The sequence below is a fragment of the Ochotona curzoniae genome, unplaced genomic scaffold, assembly GCF_017591425.1.
Source record: "Ochotona curzoniae isolate NIBS_2020 unplaced genomic scaffold, NIBS_Ocur_1.0 contig_1014, whole genome shotgun sequence".
In the NCBI taxonomy this organism is placed as follows: domain Eukaryota; kingdom Metazoa; phylum Chordata; class Mammalia; order Lagomorpha; family Ochotonidae; genus Ochotona; species Ochotona curzoniae.
This window is the reverse complement of record NW_024464920.1, coordinates 48,195,615-48,210,245: the sequence shown is the minus strand read 5'-3', so window position 1 is coordinate 48,210,245 and position 14,631 is coordinate 48,195,615. Positions and strand designations below refer to the sequence as shown.

Below are 14,631 nucleotides of genomic sequence, written 5' to 3'. Positions count from 1 at the left end.
ATCTAGGATAAGATACGGTTAAATAAACCATCTTCAAAAACTGGCTTCCTACCCTAGAATTCCTGAGAATGCTTGCAAATTTTAAAGCAGGAAAATAAATGTTAAAAACAAAAACAGAAACAAAAAAACACTGTTAAATGCTCCCAGAGTTAGTCTTCACCTAAAATATATATTTATATGTATATATATGTGTGTGTGTATATATATACGTATATGTATATACACACACACACACACACACTTTTTGGTCTTTTTTTTAAGTTTTTACTTTTTTTTCCCTTTAAGCTTATGATGGAAGAACATTTTAGCTTCTCGTGTTTATTTTTACATATTTCAAATCCCTCATTATGTCTTGTAAACAAGAGGGGCTCTAGCACCCGGCATTCACCGTAGTATCGTAAGGAACTCAACTAACTCATAGTGCAGGTCAAGGGACCAGCAGGCAGAAGGAGAGGAGGGTGGGGGCAGGACACAGCAAGGAACCAAGAGCATCAGCGGAAGTCACCTAAGGCCTGTGGGAGCCTCAGGGTGTGCTCCTGGCCCTGGGACTAGCCTTCTGCAAGTGTCTCAACAGAAGCTGTGCTTCTCCTGGAGGCCTCCACACATACAGAGCAACCAGCAGGGCTGGTGGAAGGAGACTGTGTGGGGCAGAGGTGCAAGAAGCGTGGTGGTGACAAGAACTGGCAAGCAGGAGGAGGGCATGCTCAGTGTTCAACAAGGCATCCATGGGACCAACACAATGCTGCAAACTCGAGTCTGGCCACCAACGCACACAGGGCTCACATAGACTCGGACACGCGCACGCTTACTTGAATTACACCTGTCAATCTATTTTGAGGCTAGGTTTATAATCAACAGGTTTAAGTAAGCCAAGGAATACAGACTTTCCCGTTCTTTGTCTCACAGAATTATTAAAATGCAAATAATGCCTTTTTTGCCTCTTCCTACACGCACCCACCCACCCACCCACCTACACAGAGACACAAGCGAGAGGTCAAATACATTAGGCATCGTTGTATCCTTCACTGAAAATGCTAAGAAATGAGAACTCCCTCGTCCTCACTAGCAGCAGGGTGTGGAGGACAGGAGGTGTGCTCCCACCAAGGGCTGGAACGGGCAGGTGTTTGCTGGTACAGAATGTGGGCACTTGATGTCACACAGGATGACGTAGACCGGGATGTCCACGTGAGTGCTTGCAGGTCGCCAGCACCCAGCCCCCAACCCTGCCAGCCATCTGCTTGTCTAAAAGGGGGACCCCTTTAGATCTGTTGTCACTCTCTTCACCATAAGCAGTCTGATACATTTGGATTTCAACATAAATACATACATGTTGGTTGGTGGTAACTGTGGATTAAACGCCCCCTGTTCGGCCCAGAGTACTACTACATTGATGCTTAAAACAACAACAATAACAGCAACAAAACCTTTAAATACCAAAATTTAAAAAAAAAAAAAAGGAACATTACAAGGGCAGGGGAAAGAAAGAGGTCAAAAAAAAAAGGTGCAATACTTAAAAAGTCTCTGCTAAGTTATACCTGCCTAAGCAAAACCACATATACAGGAAATACAGAGAGACGAAAGGAATCGCACGGAGTATACACTGGCTTAAGGACATTCGTTAGGTAAACATCTCTGTCAGCAGTGGCCTGTAACACGTCGAGGCCCAGGGGCCGGGCTGCGGGGAGCTTTCCGGAGGCTGTCCACCACTTAGTGTTTCCTGTTTCCGTCAAATGAAAAGAGAACCGAGGCGGCCATTCAGCTCTGCATCCCACCTGATTCTGTGCTGGATTGCTCATACTTGACCCACAGGTTTCCCCTTTGGAGACATCGCGTACTTTAAAGGGCCTTTTCTTCTAATGGCCCCCGCATGGCGCTCAACAGGTACTCAGACGTGCGTCCTGGCCGCTCAGTTCGCAAAACAGAAAGAGGTGCCTCCTGCTCTCCTAGTTTTGTGGACTTGGCAGTGCTCCGCTCTACCGCTAGGTCAAAGAAAAGCCACAGAAAGCTCACCGATTTGCTCGGGCCGATTTGCAAGCGGAGAGGAGCTCTCTGCTTCAGTTATTAAAAAAGCACTCTGTCCATCTCAACGCAGCCCCACGGAGTGGCTTTAGTCGCAGTGGCTCCCGGTGCTTGTGTGTTCTCAAGAGTTTCAAAAAGAAAACAAAAATCCAAAGCAGATGGCCGGCCAGCCAGCCTGCAGCCACGGTCAGCGACGCAGCTTTCTGGGAAATCAGGGCGGGGACACAGGCACACACACAGAGACAGAGAAAGATGCACGCGGATGCACATGAACACACGTGCACACACATACCGGGACGAGCATGCCTGGGCAGTTACATGTGCCAGAATATACTGGTATTTATCAACCAGCCAATCACAAATTTTTTCCTTTTTTTTTTTTTTTAGGTTTTTTGTGTTTTTTGTTTTTAAAGTGAGGCTCCGTCAAGTCTTCCCTCCCCCCCTCCCCCAACAATTCTTTAGAATTTCCCTCCCTCCCAAACATGGTAGACCTAAGGACGGAAACACACCCAGTGCAAACAAAGTTAAAAAGCTATTTTTTTCAGTATATATGTTTCTTAGCAACAACTTCCATATAACATGAAAAAAGTGAAAAACTAGAAACTAATTTTTTTAATTTTTTTGTGTTTAAATTTAAATGGTATGTGTACTTGCTTCACATTGTCTTTCTAGGTTGGCGTTCATGATTCAAGTATTTCAAGAGTGATATGTTCTCTTTTTGGATTCATTTTCCAAACGAAAAACTGAAGTTATAAGGGAGGCAACTATGTGCTCAGACAGTCTGTCAATGACCCACCTTTTTTTCTCTCTCCGTTTTCTTTTTTCCTTTTAAAAATGTATTTATTGCAAGTTGAAAAAAAAACGAAAAGGTCAAGTTAGTGCTGCTGCTGTTCCAAAAAAGGTCACGAGGTCAGAGTTGAAAGTTCTAAGTTCAGATTGAATCAGACCCTCCTCCCAGAAGGTCACCAGGTAGTAAAGGAGCAGGGCTGCCCATCCTATGGGGATCTTCCACAGCCGGGACTCCCCATAAGCTAGAAGAATAGTTTGGGGGTCCCCACAACGAAGCGCCAGCAAGATCGGCCCCGCTGCTGCCACCAGCACTGCTGCTCCACTGCCCGAGCCCAGTGGACCCACCGAAAAGATTCAAAGCAGGTCCGACGGGGTCTGACTGGTTCTGGCCTGTCTCCAGCGACTGCCACCCTGCGGCAGGTGCACTTGGGGTTGCTGCAGGCGTAGGAGGCTGAGCTTGTGCCAGAAAGCGGCTAACTTCATCATCGGTGGCAAACTCAGCCAGGATGGTAGTGTTTCCTAACACACACCTGGGCAAGGGAAGGAAAGAGAGCAATGGGTCTGAGGAAGTTGCAATGTGCACATGCAAGGGCTTTCTGTCCCGACCATCACGGCACAGTCCCCCGATGTGCTGTGGTCACAGGGCCCATCCTGGCCTTTGGCCTGGAACCTGCCTTTCCACTGACTCAAAGTAACAGAGCATCATTAACTCAAGCCAGGCAAAGTTTACTACAGGAATTCATACATTCCAGATCACTCAGCTAGTGAGAGCACAGCATCTGCGGAGAGGGGGGAGAGACAGGGCAGTGAAACGCCTCTGTGCCTGCGTACTCTACAGCAAGGTTTGACATGTGGCACTAACCATTGGCTCAAACCTGCAGGGAAGGACCAATGTCCACATGAGCTCCTGTGTAAACTGTGGGCTGAAGACAACAATGATGAGGTTGCCGTTTGTGTCAGTGCACAGATGTATGGGACGAGGAACACAGGTGGGACATATTGCTGTGAATCTGAAACTACTACAAGCAAATGCTGGAAGAAGTGTCGTGTCTTTCCAAGCAAGATGAAAGACCATGTCCCAAAGCACCAGTTTGCAGCAAAGAGGCTGTTACAGCTGGGGCTGCATTCCAAGGCAGTCAGCTCTCTTCTGTCCAATAGTGTGGCAGGGGCCAAAATCTGACCCCGTCTCACTTACTTGGAGCAGACACCCCTCTACCTAGCAAGACCATTATAATTTACCATTATCTGTGAACCAAGGCACTATGAGTGTGGTTCCTTTTAATTAGTATTAGCTTTGGTTTTCAGTACTTAAACTTCACAAAAATTACTTACATTTGGAATTCTTCCCTCCACTAACAACCTGCCACCCCCCTCACTCAAGGTTTGCCCACGCACGTGTGCGTGTTGCTGAGCCTCTTCATCTCGCAGGAGCCAGGACACTCACGGTGCTTCCTCCTCCCACGTGTGTCTCCGTGGGGACAGGGCACAGGACTTACATGTGCAGTGCTGTCTGCGCCTTGGCCGCCTCCTGTTTGGTGCTGTATCGGATCAGGGCGGTGCCCTGGGTTAGATTCAGATGGAATGTCAGCAGTGGGCCGTGCTGCATGCAGATCGTTCTCAAGGTTGACCCGTCAATCTGAGGAGGAATGACACACGTGAGACGCCAGCCGGGCGTGGGGTGAAAGGCACACGTGCAGTACAATCCAAACACTGATCTGACAAGCTCTGCCCACACAAACCCAGTTCTGGACCAAAGCAGGTACATACGGTTCAACTTGTGGTCTTGCCTTAACGTAAACAAATAACACTGTTTTAACCCGTAATTAGCAGTTCAATCTAATATAGTCCTAAAAAGGGAGAGATGAAATGGTGTCAAAAGAAGAACCTCACACAGTCTTCAGCAGGTATTCTGCTTTTCCAGTCAGCAATCTGGAGAAGGCTCAAAAGAAAGTCTCAGAGAAGCACGGACAAACATCTGGATGATCGGAATGCTGGCGGTGGACACACTCGGTTCCGGCACTGCCTCACTCCTGAGAACAACTCCAGGCAATATCGTCTGCCCTTGTCTCCCTGCCTCCTTCGTGGCAAAAGTGGGGACTGTCGACCAGGTCACACTGTGGTCACATCACGGATTCAGTGTGGAGAGACAGCGTGCTAAGAGTTAGAGGAACACACCGGCTCACTCTGATTAATCCGCAGCAATGTCTTAAATGTGTTTGTTGTAGTCACTCAACTACACATTTCGGTGCGCTTCTTTGGAAAAACAGATTTCTGCTGGAATTGCCTTAAGTCGTGATACTGGGAATTGGCAGTGGCGGAAACATCACAGGATGAAAACCAGCACTACAACAATCAACCTGTTCTGAGTACTGCTTAAGAAGTGACAATTTACCACAGAAGCAGGTTAGTTTGCATATACCACAACTGACTTTTCAAGACACACACACAGATCTTCTATAAACAAATTTAGGTAAGCTAAAATAAATTTATAGGGGCCAGCATGGTTGTGCAATGTGATGCCACCAGCATCACAGTGTGAAGCACCCAAATTCAGGCTGCTCTCCTCCCAAGCCTGCTTCCTGCTAACACGCCTGGGGAGGCAGCAGATGCCGGCCTCAGTACTGGGGTCCCTGAGGGAGAACAGGATGGAACTCCTGGCTCCCGACTCAGTGGGCCCAGAGCTGGTTATTGAAGCCATTTGGAAATAAACCAGCAGATGGAAAAAATCTCTGTCCATCTTTTCCCCTCTGCTGCTCTTTCAAGTAAATAAATCTTTTTCTTTCTTTCTTTCTTTTTTTTTTAATTAAACTTACATGGTAGGCATTTGCATTTGCAGCAGTACTCAAGATACCTCTTGGTACACAAGCAGTGCACTCAGAGTGACTGGTCTGAGTGGTGTCTCTTGTGTGTGCATTTAGATTTATTCATCTGAACTTAGGTTCTTCAGTATCAGCACAATGAAAGGCCTAAGAAACCTGACAATGGATAAACTTGCTTAGTTTTGTTTAAACAAGGGTATATCTCAAATGAATTAGGCCAGACACCTACCAGTATCTCATGGGGACACGTTGGCAAGTGCTGGTGTAACAGAGCATATGAATGGACGAAGTCAATGCCAGACAGAACATTCCATGTCAAAAAGCGGAAGTCGTAACTGACTCCTTTCAGCAAGGTGTTAGAAATCCACATGAAGGCCAGGGCCTAAGCTGTCATGAATTCATTAACTGCATCAGTGTTTAAGCTAATCCTTCCACCAATGCACCACTTACGGAGCAACCAAGGCGGAGGGGCGGGCAGTCAGTGCGAGGCTACCCCTCACCGACAAGCCGACCCAGAGGCTAGCGAGTTGGCAGCTCTGCCCACATTCCAGCCCCGTGAGGGCTTTTATGCAGTGAAACTGACAACTGCCTTCTACTGTAGGGACCAGTGATTCATCAGTCAGGAAAGACAAAAAAGGTTATTACTGAGTCTCAGGTCTTATCAGGTAAAAAACAGACGACTTTTTGCAGAGTACTTAAAAACACCACTGGGTTCCAGGTTCCGACAGGCATGTTTATATGGTAAATGATCTCCAATCCACAGAAATCACAGCAATACTGTCCACCATGCTCTCAGGCTCCGGGAACTGCACCTGTTACCACTGCCTCAGACAGGCGTGAAGCTGGGGAGAGCCAGCACCCTTTCCGGAAGCCGGCAGTGCACCTCGGTGGGAAGAGAGACCCACTTCCTGCAGGCAAGACCTCTACAGCTCTGAGCCCTGCTGCCCTTCCACCTCTGGGCTCCCCTCCCTCTAACTGTAATTCAGTTCCATCTAGGAAACCACAGGAAGGTGCGATTACCTGAGGAGTGAGATTGTGAAGAACCAGCCAGTAACTAGGACGGACCGAGCCACCGTCACTCCAGGCAGAGGCTGTGAGCAACCACAAGTGATTAGGAGGCAGCCAGACACACACGGGGCAGCCCTGCCACGCCCAGCCCACACCCCCTGCTTGCGCCAGTTCCCTCTGCACCTGACGTTTCTACTGGCTCTGGACTCCTGTTCACTTGCCTTGCGTCTTACTCGCAACACACTATTCTGCCAATGTGCCCACTCCCCTAGGTCTCATTTTCACCCACATGAGCTTGGCAGCTCTTGGGTTCCTCTGCTTCACACCAGCTGGCATCTACCCTTTTCCTCTACCAGAAAACCACGACTTTCTGCTGTGAAGCCCTCTTCATGTCTCCACCGTTTGCGTGAACACAAGCCCTTTGTGGAGGATGGATGCTCCTTCGGGCAGCCCCTTCTCACCCGAGGCAAGCCGGGACTCCTGCGTCCCCCACCCCCTGACTGATCGGGGTGCTGTGCTGCTCCAGGGAGATGACGGTTTGGGGTTAGTCAGACCGGGAGGCGGGCGGGGCAGCGGTGTAGTGTTCCTGGAGGAAATATGGTTTTTCCACATCTTGTTGGAGAGATGAGTGGGGTTGTGTCCTATGGGGTCTGGGGACCATGTTGATTTGTAATCAGGGAACTTTGCTGAAAGAGAAAATTCAGGAAAAAATAAGATTAGATGCTGGCCTTTCGTTGACATGTATACTTAGATTCTGAGGGTACATAAATACATAGAACCTTTATATCCTTTCTTTTAACTTTTTCTAAAAATTTATTTATTTATGTTCAAAATGGCTCTGACCAGGCCTGGCTAGAGCCAGGATCCAGGAATTTGGGCCAGGTCTCTCTTGTGGGTAGCACATTAGCAGGGAGCTGGAGTCAGGAGCCTGTCAGCTCAACAGCCACTCCACACTCATTTGTACTGTATAAAGTAACAGGAATGACCTCTCCTGAGAAATACAAAATAGCATTCTTCCTTTAAGCTTACTGAATGCAACACTTCCAAATTGACAAGACTGTTCTCCTAGATTTTTTTTTTTAAAAAGATGTATTTATTTTTATTTGAAACGCAGAGAAGACACATGGAAAGAGGTCTTCCATCTGCTGATTCACTCCCCAAATGGCCACGAAGGTCGGAGCTGATCCGATCTGAAGCTGGGAGTCAGGAGCTTCTTACAGGTCTCCCACATGGGTACAGCGTCCTAAGGATTTGGGGTCACCCTCTTCTGCTTTCCCTGGCCATAAGCCGAGAGCTGGATCAGAATCAGAGCAGTTGGGACATAAACTGGTGCCTATGAGGTACGCCGGGGCCAAAGGGTGGGCGACCTTCCTGAGGCACCACCACACTGGTCTCTGAACAACAAGATTTAATAATATTCATTCCTACTTCTTTCAAGTTGGCCAAACACTGGAAAGGAAGAACAAGATTGAGGGAAAGCACGCAGGCGCCATCAGTTTCACAGCTGTGATCAGGATGTGAACTATACAGCAGCACTTAAGTTTTCTTGGTTCTAAACACTCATTAAATGATGACAAGTACACTATAGAGCTATATTTTTCAGGTACCTTAATCCAGCATATTAGATATTAACACTTCCACACTTTTTTTTGTAAAACAAGGAATATTCACTAAATACTCCATGCCCATAACACTAAATCAATGCCATCCTAAGGCAGTTACACTCAAGAAACTCGAGTTCAAAAGGGAGGGAAGGACAGATGAATGACACAACTAGAAACCCTAGCAACATTACAGAGCTTTAACACAGACAGGAAAGAAAATGCTGTGCTGCAAAGAAAAGCCCCTGGACAATGTTCCTAAACGGGCAAGATCAAACAGGCAAATCAAGCTTCAGTGTGAAGTCCCTGCATTGGGTATATCGCCCCTGATCTTGACGGAACAGCCTACTGAGGGGCAGAGGACCAGGAGCCCCAAGCCGGGCAGGCCCAACCAGGATGCTCTCAGGCTTTTATGCAGTAGGCATAGCATGGGGCACCTAAAGAACGATGAGGGCCCAGCGTGGTGGCCTAGTGGCTAAAGTCCTTGCCTTGAACGCGCTGGGATCCCATATGGGTGCTGGTTCTAATCCTGACAGCCCCGTTTCCCATTCAGCTCCCTGCTTGTGGCCGGGGAAAGCAGTCAATGATTGCCCAAAGCTTTGGGACCCTGCACCCAATCAGAGACCTGGAAGAGGCTCTGGGTTCCTGGCTTCAGATCAGCTCAGCTCCAGCTGTTGAGGCTGCTTGGGAGGTAAACCATTGAACGGAAAATCCTCTTCTCTGTATATCTAACTTTCTAATAAAAAATAAAAATAAATACATATTTTTAAAGATTTATTTATTTTTATTACAAAGTCAGATACACAGAGAGGAGGAGAGACAGAAAGGAAGATCTTCCGTCCACTAACTCACTCCCCAAGTGAGCGCAACGGCCGGTGCTGCGCCGATCCGAAGCCAGGAACCTGGAACCTCTTCCGGGTCTCCCATGTGGGTGGCAGGGTCCCAAGGCTTTGGGCCGTCTTCAACTGCTTTCCCAGGCCACAAGCAGGGAGCTGGATGGGAAGTGGGGCTGCTGGGATTAGAACCAGCGCCCACATGGGATCCCGGGGCATTCAAGGCGAGGACTTTAGCCACTAGCCCATGCCGCCGGGCCCAAAAAATAATTCTTGAAAAAAAAAAAAAAAAACAGGCAGGGTGAAAAAAATTTCTCAGCCATGGGACCCAAGCCTCAAGCAGAAGTGAAGAGCAAAATAAAGCCCTCTGGAGGTGCCAGCCTCACACATGCCCACACGGTGCTGGGCGGGCAGGGCACCAGGGCTCAGTGATGCACAGGGAGAGCGCACTCGGGGAAGCACGCCCACGGTAGATGATCTACGCACACCAACATTCAGCAGGATCCAGTGTGAGATCTGGACATTCACAGACAGACAGACTCGGGTGTAAACACGGCTCTCCACACAACAGAAGTTGGAAGCTCAAATTATGTGAGCTCTGGAACCTCAGCTTCTTTATCCACAAATGGGATAACAACAGGATCTACTCATGGCAGGGTAGTGGAGGCAAAATTGAGAACCGATGCTGAGGGCCCGGCGTGGTAGCCTAGTGGCTAAAGTCCTCGCCTTGCACGTGCAGGGATCCAACATTGGTGCAAGTTTGTGTCTCGACTGCTCCCCTTCCCATCCAGCTCCCTGCTTGTGGCCTGGGAAAGCAGTAGATGTCGATGGCTCAAAGCCTCAGGACCCTGCACCCGCGTGGGAGACCCAGAAGCTCTGCGCTTCTGGCTTCACATCGGCTCAGCTCCGGCTGTTCAGGCCACTTGGGGAGTGAATCAGTGGACAGAAGATCTCCCTCTCTGTATATCTGACTTTCCAATACAAAATAAATAAATCTTGAAAACAAAAACAAAACACCTCTTGCTGAAGGTCTCCCATGTGCTTGCCTTGGAGTGAAGCACAGTTGGTGACAGGTGAGCGAGAAAGAGGGTGATCAGGGACGCCTCTGCGGAGCTAGGGATTTGCTTTCCTTGCCTTTCCTGACAGAGCCAGGAAGGCCTCATGACTCTAATGGCATAAGATTCACCTGTGTGGGTCCAGCACAATGGCTCAGTGGCTCAATCCTCACCTTGCATGCGCTGGGATCCCACTGGGTGCCGGTTCTAATCCTGGCAGCCCTGCTTCCATCCAGTTCCCTGCTTGTGGGCTGGAAAAGCAGCAGAGGACAGCCAGCAGCCTTGGGACCCTGCACCCGTGTGGGAGACCCAGAAGCTCCTGGCTCTTGGCTTTGGATCAGCACAGCTTTGGTCATTGTGGGCATTTAGGGTTTGAGCCAGCACATGGAAGATCTTTCTCTTCTCTCCTCTCTGTCAATTTGCCTTTCAAGTAAAAATAAATAAATTCTGAAAAAAAAAATCCACCTTTCCCAAAGCCAAGGTGCCAGTTACTATCTAGCAATCTGTGAGGCACATGTGAACGGCTTCCAAGCCTGAGTTAAATCCGCGAGCTTTTGCATTCCCTCATGTCTTTCCAAAACATAAGGAACTCAACAAATGTTGCTGCCAGTGATGGGTCTTCTCTCCTTCTGCGACCGTCCAGCTCGGCCTGTCTGCTGGCTGGGCTGACTACTGCTGTCGGGTCTTCTCTCCTTCTGCGACCGTCCAGCTAGGCCTGCGTCTGCTGGCTGAGCTGACCACTGCTGTCTTGGAGGTTCAGGGTTGTCCCTAGGCATGCTGGCTGAGCAACCACTGGTGTCACCCAGATATGGCCTCTGCCTTCTAGACATGTCCCAGCTCCCCAAGTCGATGTCACCTCAAGCCCTGTCCTGAAGCTACATGAGGGCACTTCAGAAAGTTTGTGGGTGGTTGGTGCTACGGCATAGCAGATGAGGCTGTGGCCTGCAGTGCCAGGATCTCAAGTGGGCAATAGTTCTAGTCCTGGTTGCTCTACTTCTGATCCAACTTTTTGCTAACATGCCTAGGAAAGTAGTGAAGGATGCCCCAGTTCATCTCCCTGCACCTACATGGGAGACCCAGAAACAGCTCCTGGCTCCTGACTTTGGCCTGGTTCTAGCAGTCATTTGGGGAGTTAACAAGCAGATCCTTCTCTAAGTCTTCCTTTCAAATAAACAAACAAGTCCTTAATGGAAAGAAGGAAAAAAAAAAGTTTGTGTTATGTGGGATAGAGTATTCTAACGCAAACTCTTTTGAAATTGTTCTTTTTTGGGGGGCAGCCAGGGGAGATTAATTTTTCTTGAGCTTTGCGAAGCATTCTCACTGGTGTGAATTTTAAGTTTTCACATCTAAATACATTTACCTCTTCGTCCCAGGTTCCCTAACTTCTGAAAGCATGCCTGTTTTTGCTGTGTGTCCCTGAGGACATGGCAAACACAAAGCTGTGCTTCCATCAATCTGACTTCCGACGAAGGTTTCCTTGAGAAATGCACTCCAGATTCCTTCACAAAGGGGACCCTGCTAGGGAAGTGCCACCAAAGAGAACCAAGAGGCTGCTGCAGGTACCTGAAGTGCTATGAACGTTGGTAAAGGAGTTGTCAGAGGCACTGTAGGGCCAGGCACCAGGTGAAGGCAGCGAGGTGTTGAGGGAAGAATTAGACCCTTGGGGTGAGAAAGAAGAATGAGTGAGTGTTAACATGAATGTCAATATAACAAGCCAAACTTTGCAGAGTATTTTCTTTAAACTACAATAGGAGAACAAAATGTATCCAGAAAATAAAAACGTACAAAGCAATATTCTAAATCTTCAGGTTAAACCACGAGACACTGGCAAGCACAAAGCCACCGATGGATGACTACAGATCGCTGCCTGCCCCGCTCACCTGTGGTGTTATCCCGCAGCAGCTGATGGTCAGTATCTACAATGGGAGATGTGGCTGTGCCCCCCAGCACGCTTCCTGGGGTGACATAGGGGTCAGATTCAGGGTCAATGTTTTGGATACCTTTCCATGGCACTCCTGGTTGGAATTCTGAGATAAGAACAACAAATGTCAGGGGCAGGAAAACATTCGAAAGTTAAAATCATTTTTTAAATACAAGAAATGGTTCTATGAAAAGTCCAGATGCTTGGATGTACTGTGTCTCAGACATTCATCATTACAAAATATAAATTAAAAGCAGCCTAAACACATCCTCTTCCTAGGAACTCCCCAGGATAAGATGTCTGTCTAGCGAACTGTATGCTGAGGCTCCTGGATCCCTGCCTGGCCCTGTAACCTGACTCTCCTGTTCCCAGGGGAATTTAGGCCTGGAGGAGGAGAAGCAGGGCTAAACATCATGGTGCTTAAAGAACTGTCCAGGCACCAAGGCAAGAAGTATGAGAAAGATCTGGGCTCAAGGTCGGTGATCTTTCCCATTTCTTGCAAAAGAAAACCACATCAGCCCGACAGACACGGCCCACATTACCAGGCACCTGTGCAGGGAGAGCGCCGAGACCCAGACAACACCAGCATTCCCTCACGCTCCGTCCCTAACGTCGATTTTCTACCTTCCCACAGTATGTGTCTTACAGCACACGCTCTGATCCTATCAGATGATTATTCCTAACTGAGCAGAGAGAATGAATGTTTCAGGAAAACGGTGCCAGAAATAAGCTCCGGGAATCACTTCCCGCACATACCTGGAGGCCAACTGGCATTGCTGGATTTACTTCCGAGTTTATTGGTTGGTGGAGATTTGGCAGGTAACCAGCTATCACCAGCAGGACCCGTATGGCCACCCAGTGTGTCACCTGGGATGATGTCAAACTGGTTGTAGGGTGACCCTCCTCGGGTCTTCCCCGGGGCTACTATAGCGCCTGAGAAATGAGAAAGGAAACGATGCACTCAGATGTAGCACTCTGCTTGCCTATTTTTCCTTTCAGAGACATAAACAAGCTGAGCCTTTGGAAGCTTGTGGAGCACAGAGTCCCGGAAGCAGAGGCTGCCCTGGGCCTGGTGCACAGCGGACAGAGGGGAGTTTCCAGAACCTCTCGCTGTCTCAGGGCTACGTACGGGATGCTGCCCACTCCTGAGTACTCCTTTTGGTTTCAAAACCCTGTCATTTAACGAAATTCAGGAAATGTTCACAATCTGAAAATCATATTGTTACCCTCACAATGTCTGTGCTAACAATTTGAGAGTGGGAAAAATACTGAACAAATGAAGCACCTAGGAGGGCTTTTAGCTGCTCTCCACCCACGTTCTTCAGCACGGGCTAGGCCTTGGCTGAGCTAGAAGCAGCAGCATAAACAGAGTCCGCCGGAGCGCAAAGCACCTGTGATTGCTTTCAATCCCAAGGCAATGAGACAGCATCCCCGCCTAGTGCTTCTGCCAGCACAGGATGAGCAGGGAGCCCTGCGGCTCTGAGCTTGGCTGCCTCACACACGAGCCACAGCAGCCCCTTTGGAACTGCCTGCTGGGGGCTTTTCAGCGGGCTCTCAGGTGCCCTTTTCATACATTGTATATGCTTACTGGGAAGATGGGGGGAGATAAGAGCCTAAAGTTCTCAAACTAATAAGAAACAGGAGTGCTTTGCCTTAGAGAAAGCTGAGGGATGTCTATGGGATACTACTCTGTTTCCTCAAATGAATTTCAGGTACTGCACCGTGTCACTTGATCTACTCTTAGGATGCTGCTTCAGAACAGATAACACTGTTCCCAGGGTAACAGCTTAAAACATTTGTGCAACTGCTGATTACAGTAATCAGTTTGGTTTGGCCTAACAAGGAGTATGATCAAAACCATCTCCATGCTCAGCTAAGATGACTTTTGCTATTGTGGAGTCCCTGAGAGAAATCTGGCTTAGGGGTATGTTGGCATGAAGTAGTGGGAAATGAGTAAGTCGGTTTCCTTGGGGATTGCTAAGGAAATGGGGAACACATCAGCGATAAGCTCTAAGAAAGGCCAAGTGAAGATTTCACCTTCAAGACGGCTGGTCGTACGCCACTGTTTTACCATCACACACCTGCCACGTCGCTGGGGATGAGGATTTAGTGACTCAACAGCCAAAAGAAGCAGGGGAAGTATCCAAAGCTACAGATGACACAGGACTCGAAGCCCGACTTGGGAACAGACTTTGTAATTTCAGGAAGCTACTCTTAGTTTTGGGGCCACAAAATTAAACACCAGGGCTTATGCAGAGGAGATGGAAGGTGCCTTGGAGCTCCGTCAGCACCTTGACTGGCTTACTGGAGCGAAGAGACCTGGAAGCCCGCAGCCTGAACGGCTCGGCTGGGCTGAGGGTCAGGCAGGGCGCTGTGGCAGAAAAGCCCAGACACTGTTTCATGCTTGGTTCTCATGGATACAGAGGTGTCCAAGCAAATTACTGTCAGATGAAACACACAGAAACAAAGGCTGGAGGAAGGTGCTGAGGCCTTTCATCTCGTTTGTAGGGAAATGGAGATGCCATCACAGAGTTATGGAGAGGAAGAGTCAGCTCACATTTGCAAGCAAGTCTGCAATGGCCTCAG

At 48.6% G+C, this 14,631-nt stretch overlaps 1 protein-coding gene across 4 annotated transcripts in view; it reads right to left on the bottom strand.

The window, feature by feature from the left end:
• Positions 1-261: 261 nt before the first annotated feature.
• Positions 262-14,631, bottom strand: part of TNRC6B (trinucleotide repeat containing adaptor 6B) — a 232,204-nt gene continuing 217,834 nt past the window's right edge. For all 4 annotated transcript variants that reach the window (XM_040986413.1, XM_040986431.1, XM_040986422.1 and 1 more), the window contains 7 exons: positions 12,802-12,978; positions 12,005-12,151; positions 11,688-11,783; positions 7,097-7,321; positions 6,648-6,718; positions 4,305-4,444; positions 262-3,338 (listed from right to left, as the gene is read on the bottom strand). In XM_040986413.1, coding sequence (XP_040842347.1) covers positions 2,951-3,338; positions 4,305-4,444; positions 6,648-6,718; positions 7,097-7,321; positions 11,688-11,783; positions 12,005-12,151; positions 12,802-12,978 — 1,244 coding nt within the window. In that variant the 3' untranslated portion in view covers positions 262-2,950. The remainder of the gene's footprint in view (positions 3,339-4,304; positions 4,445-6,647; positions 6,719-7,096; positions 7,322-11,687; positions 11,784-12,004; positions 12,152-12,801; positions 12,979-14,631) is intronic.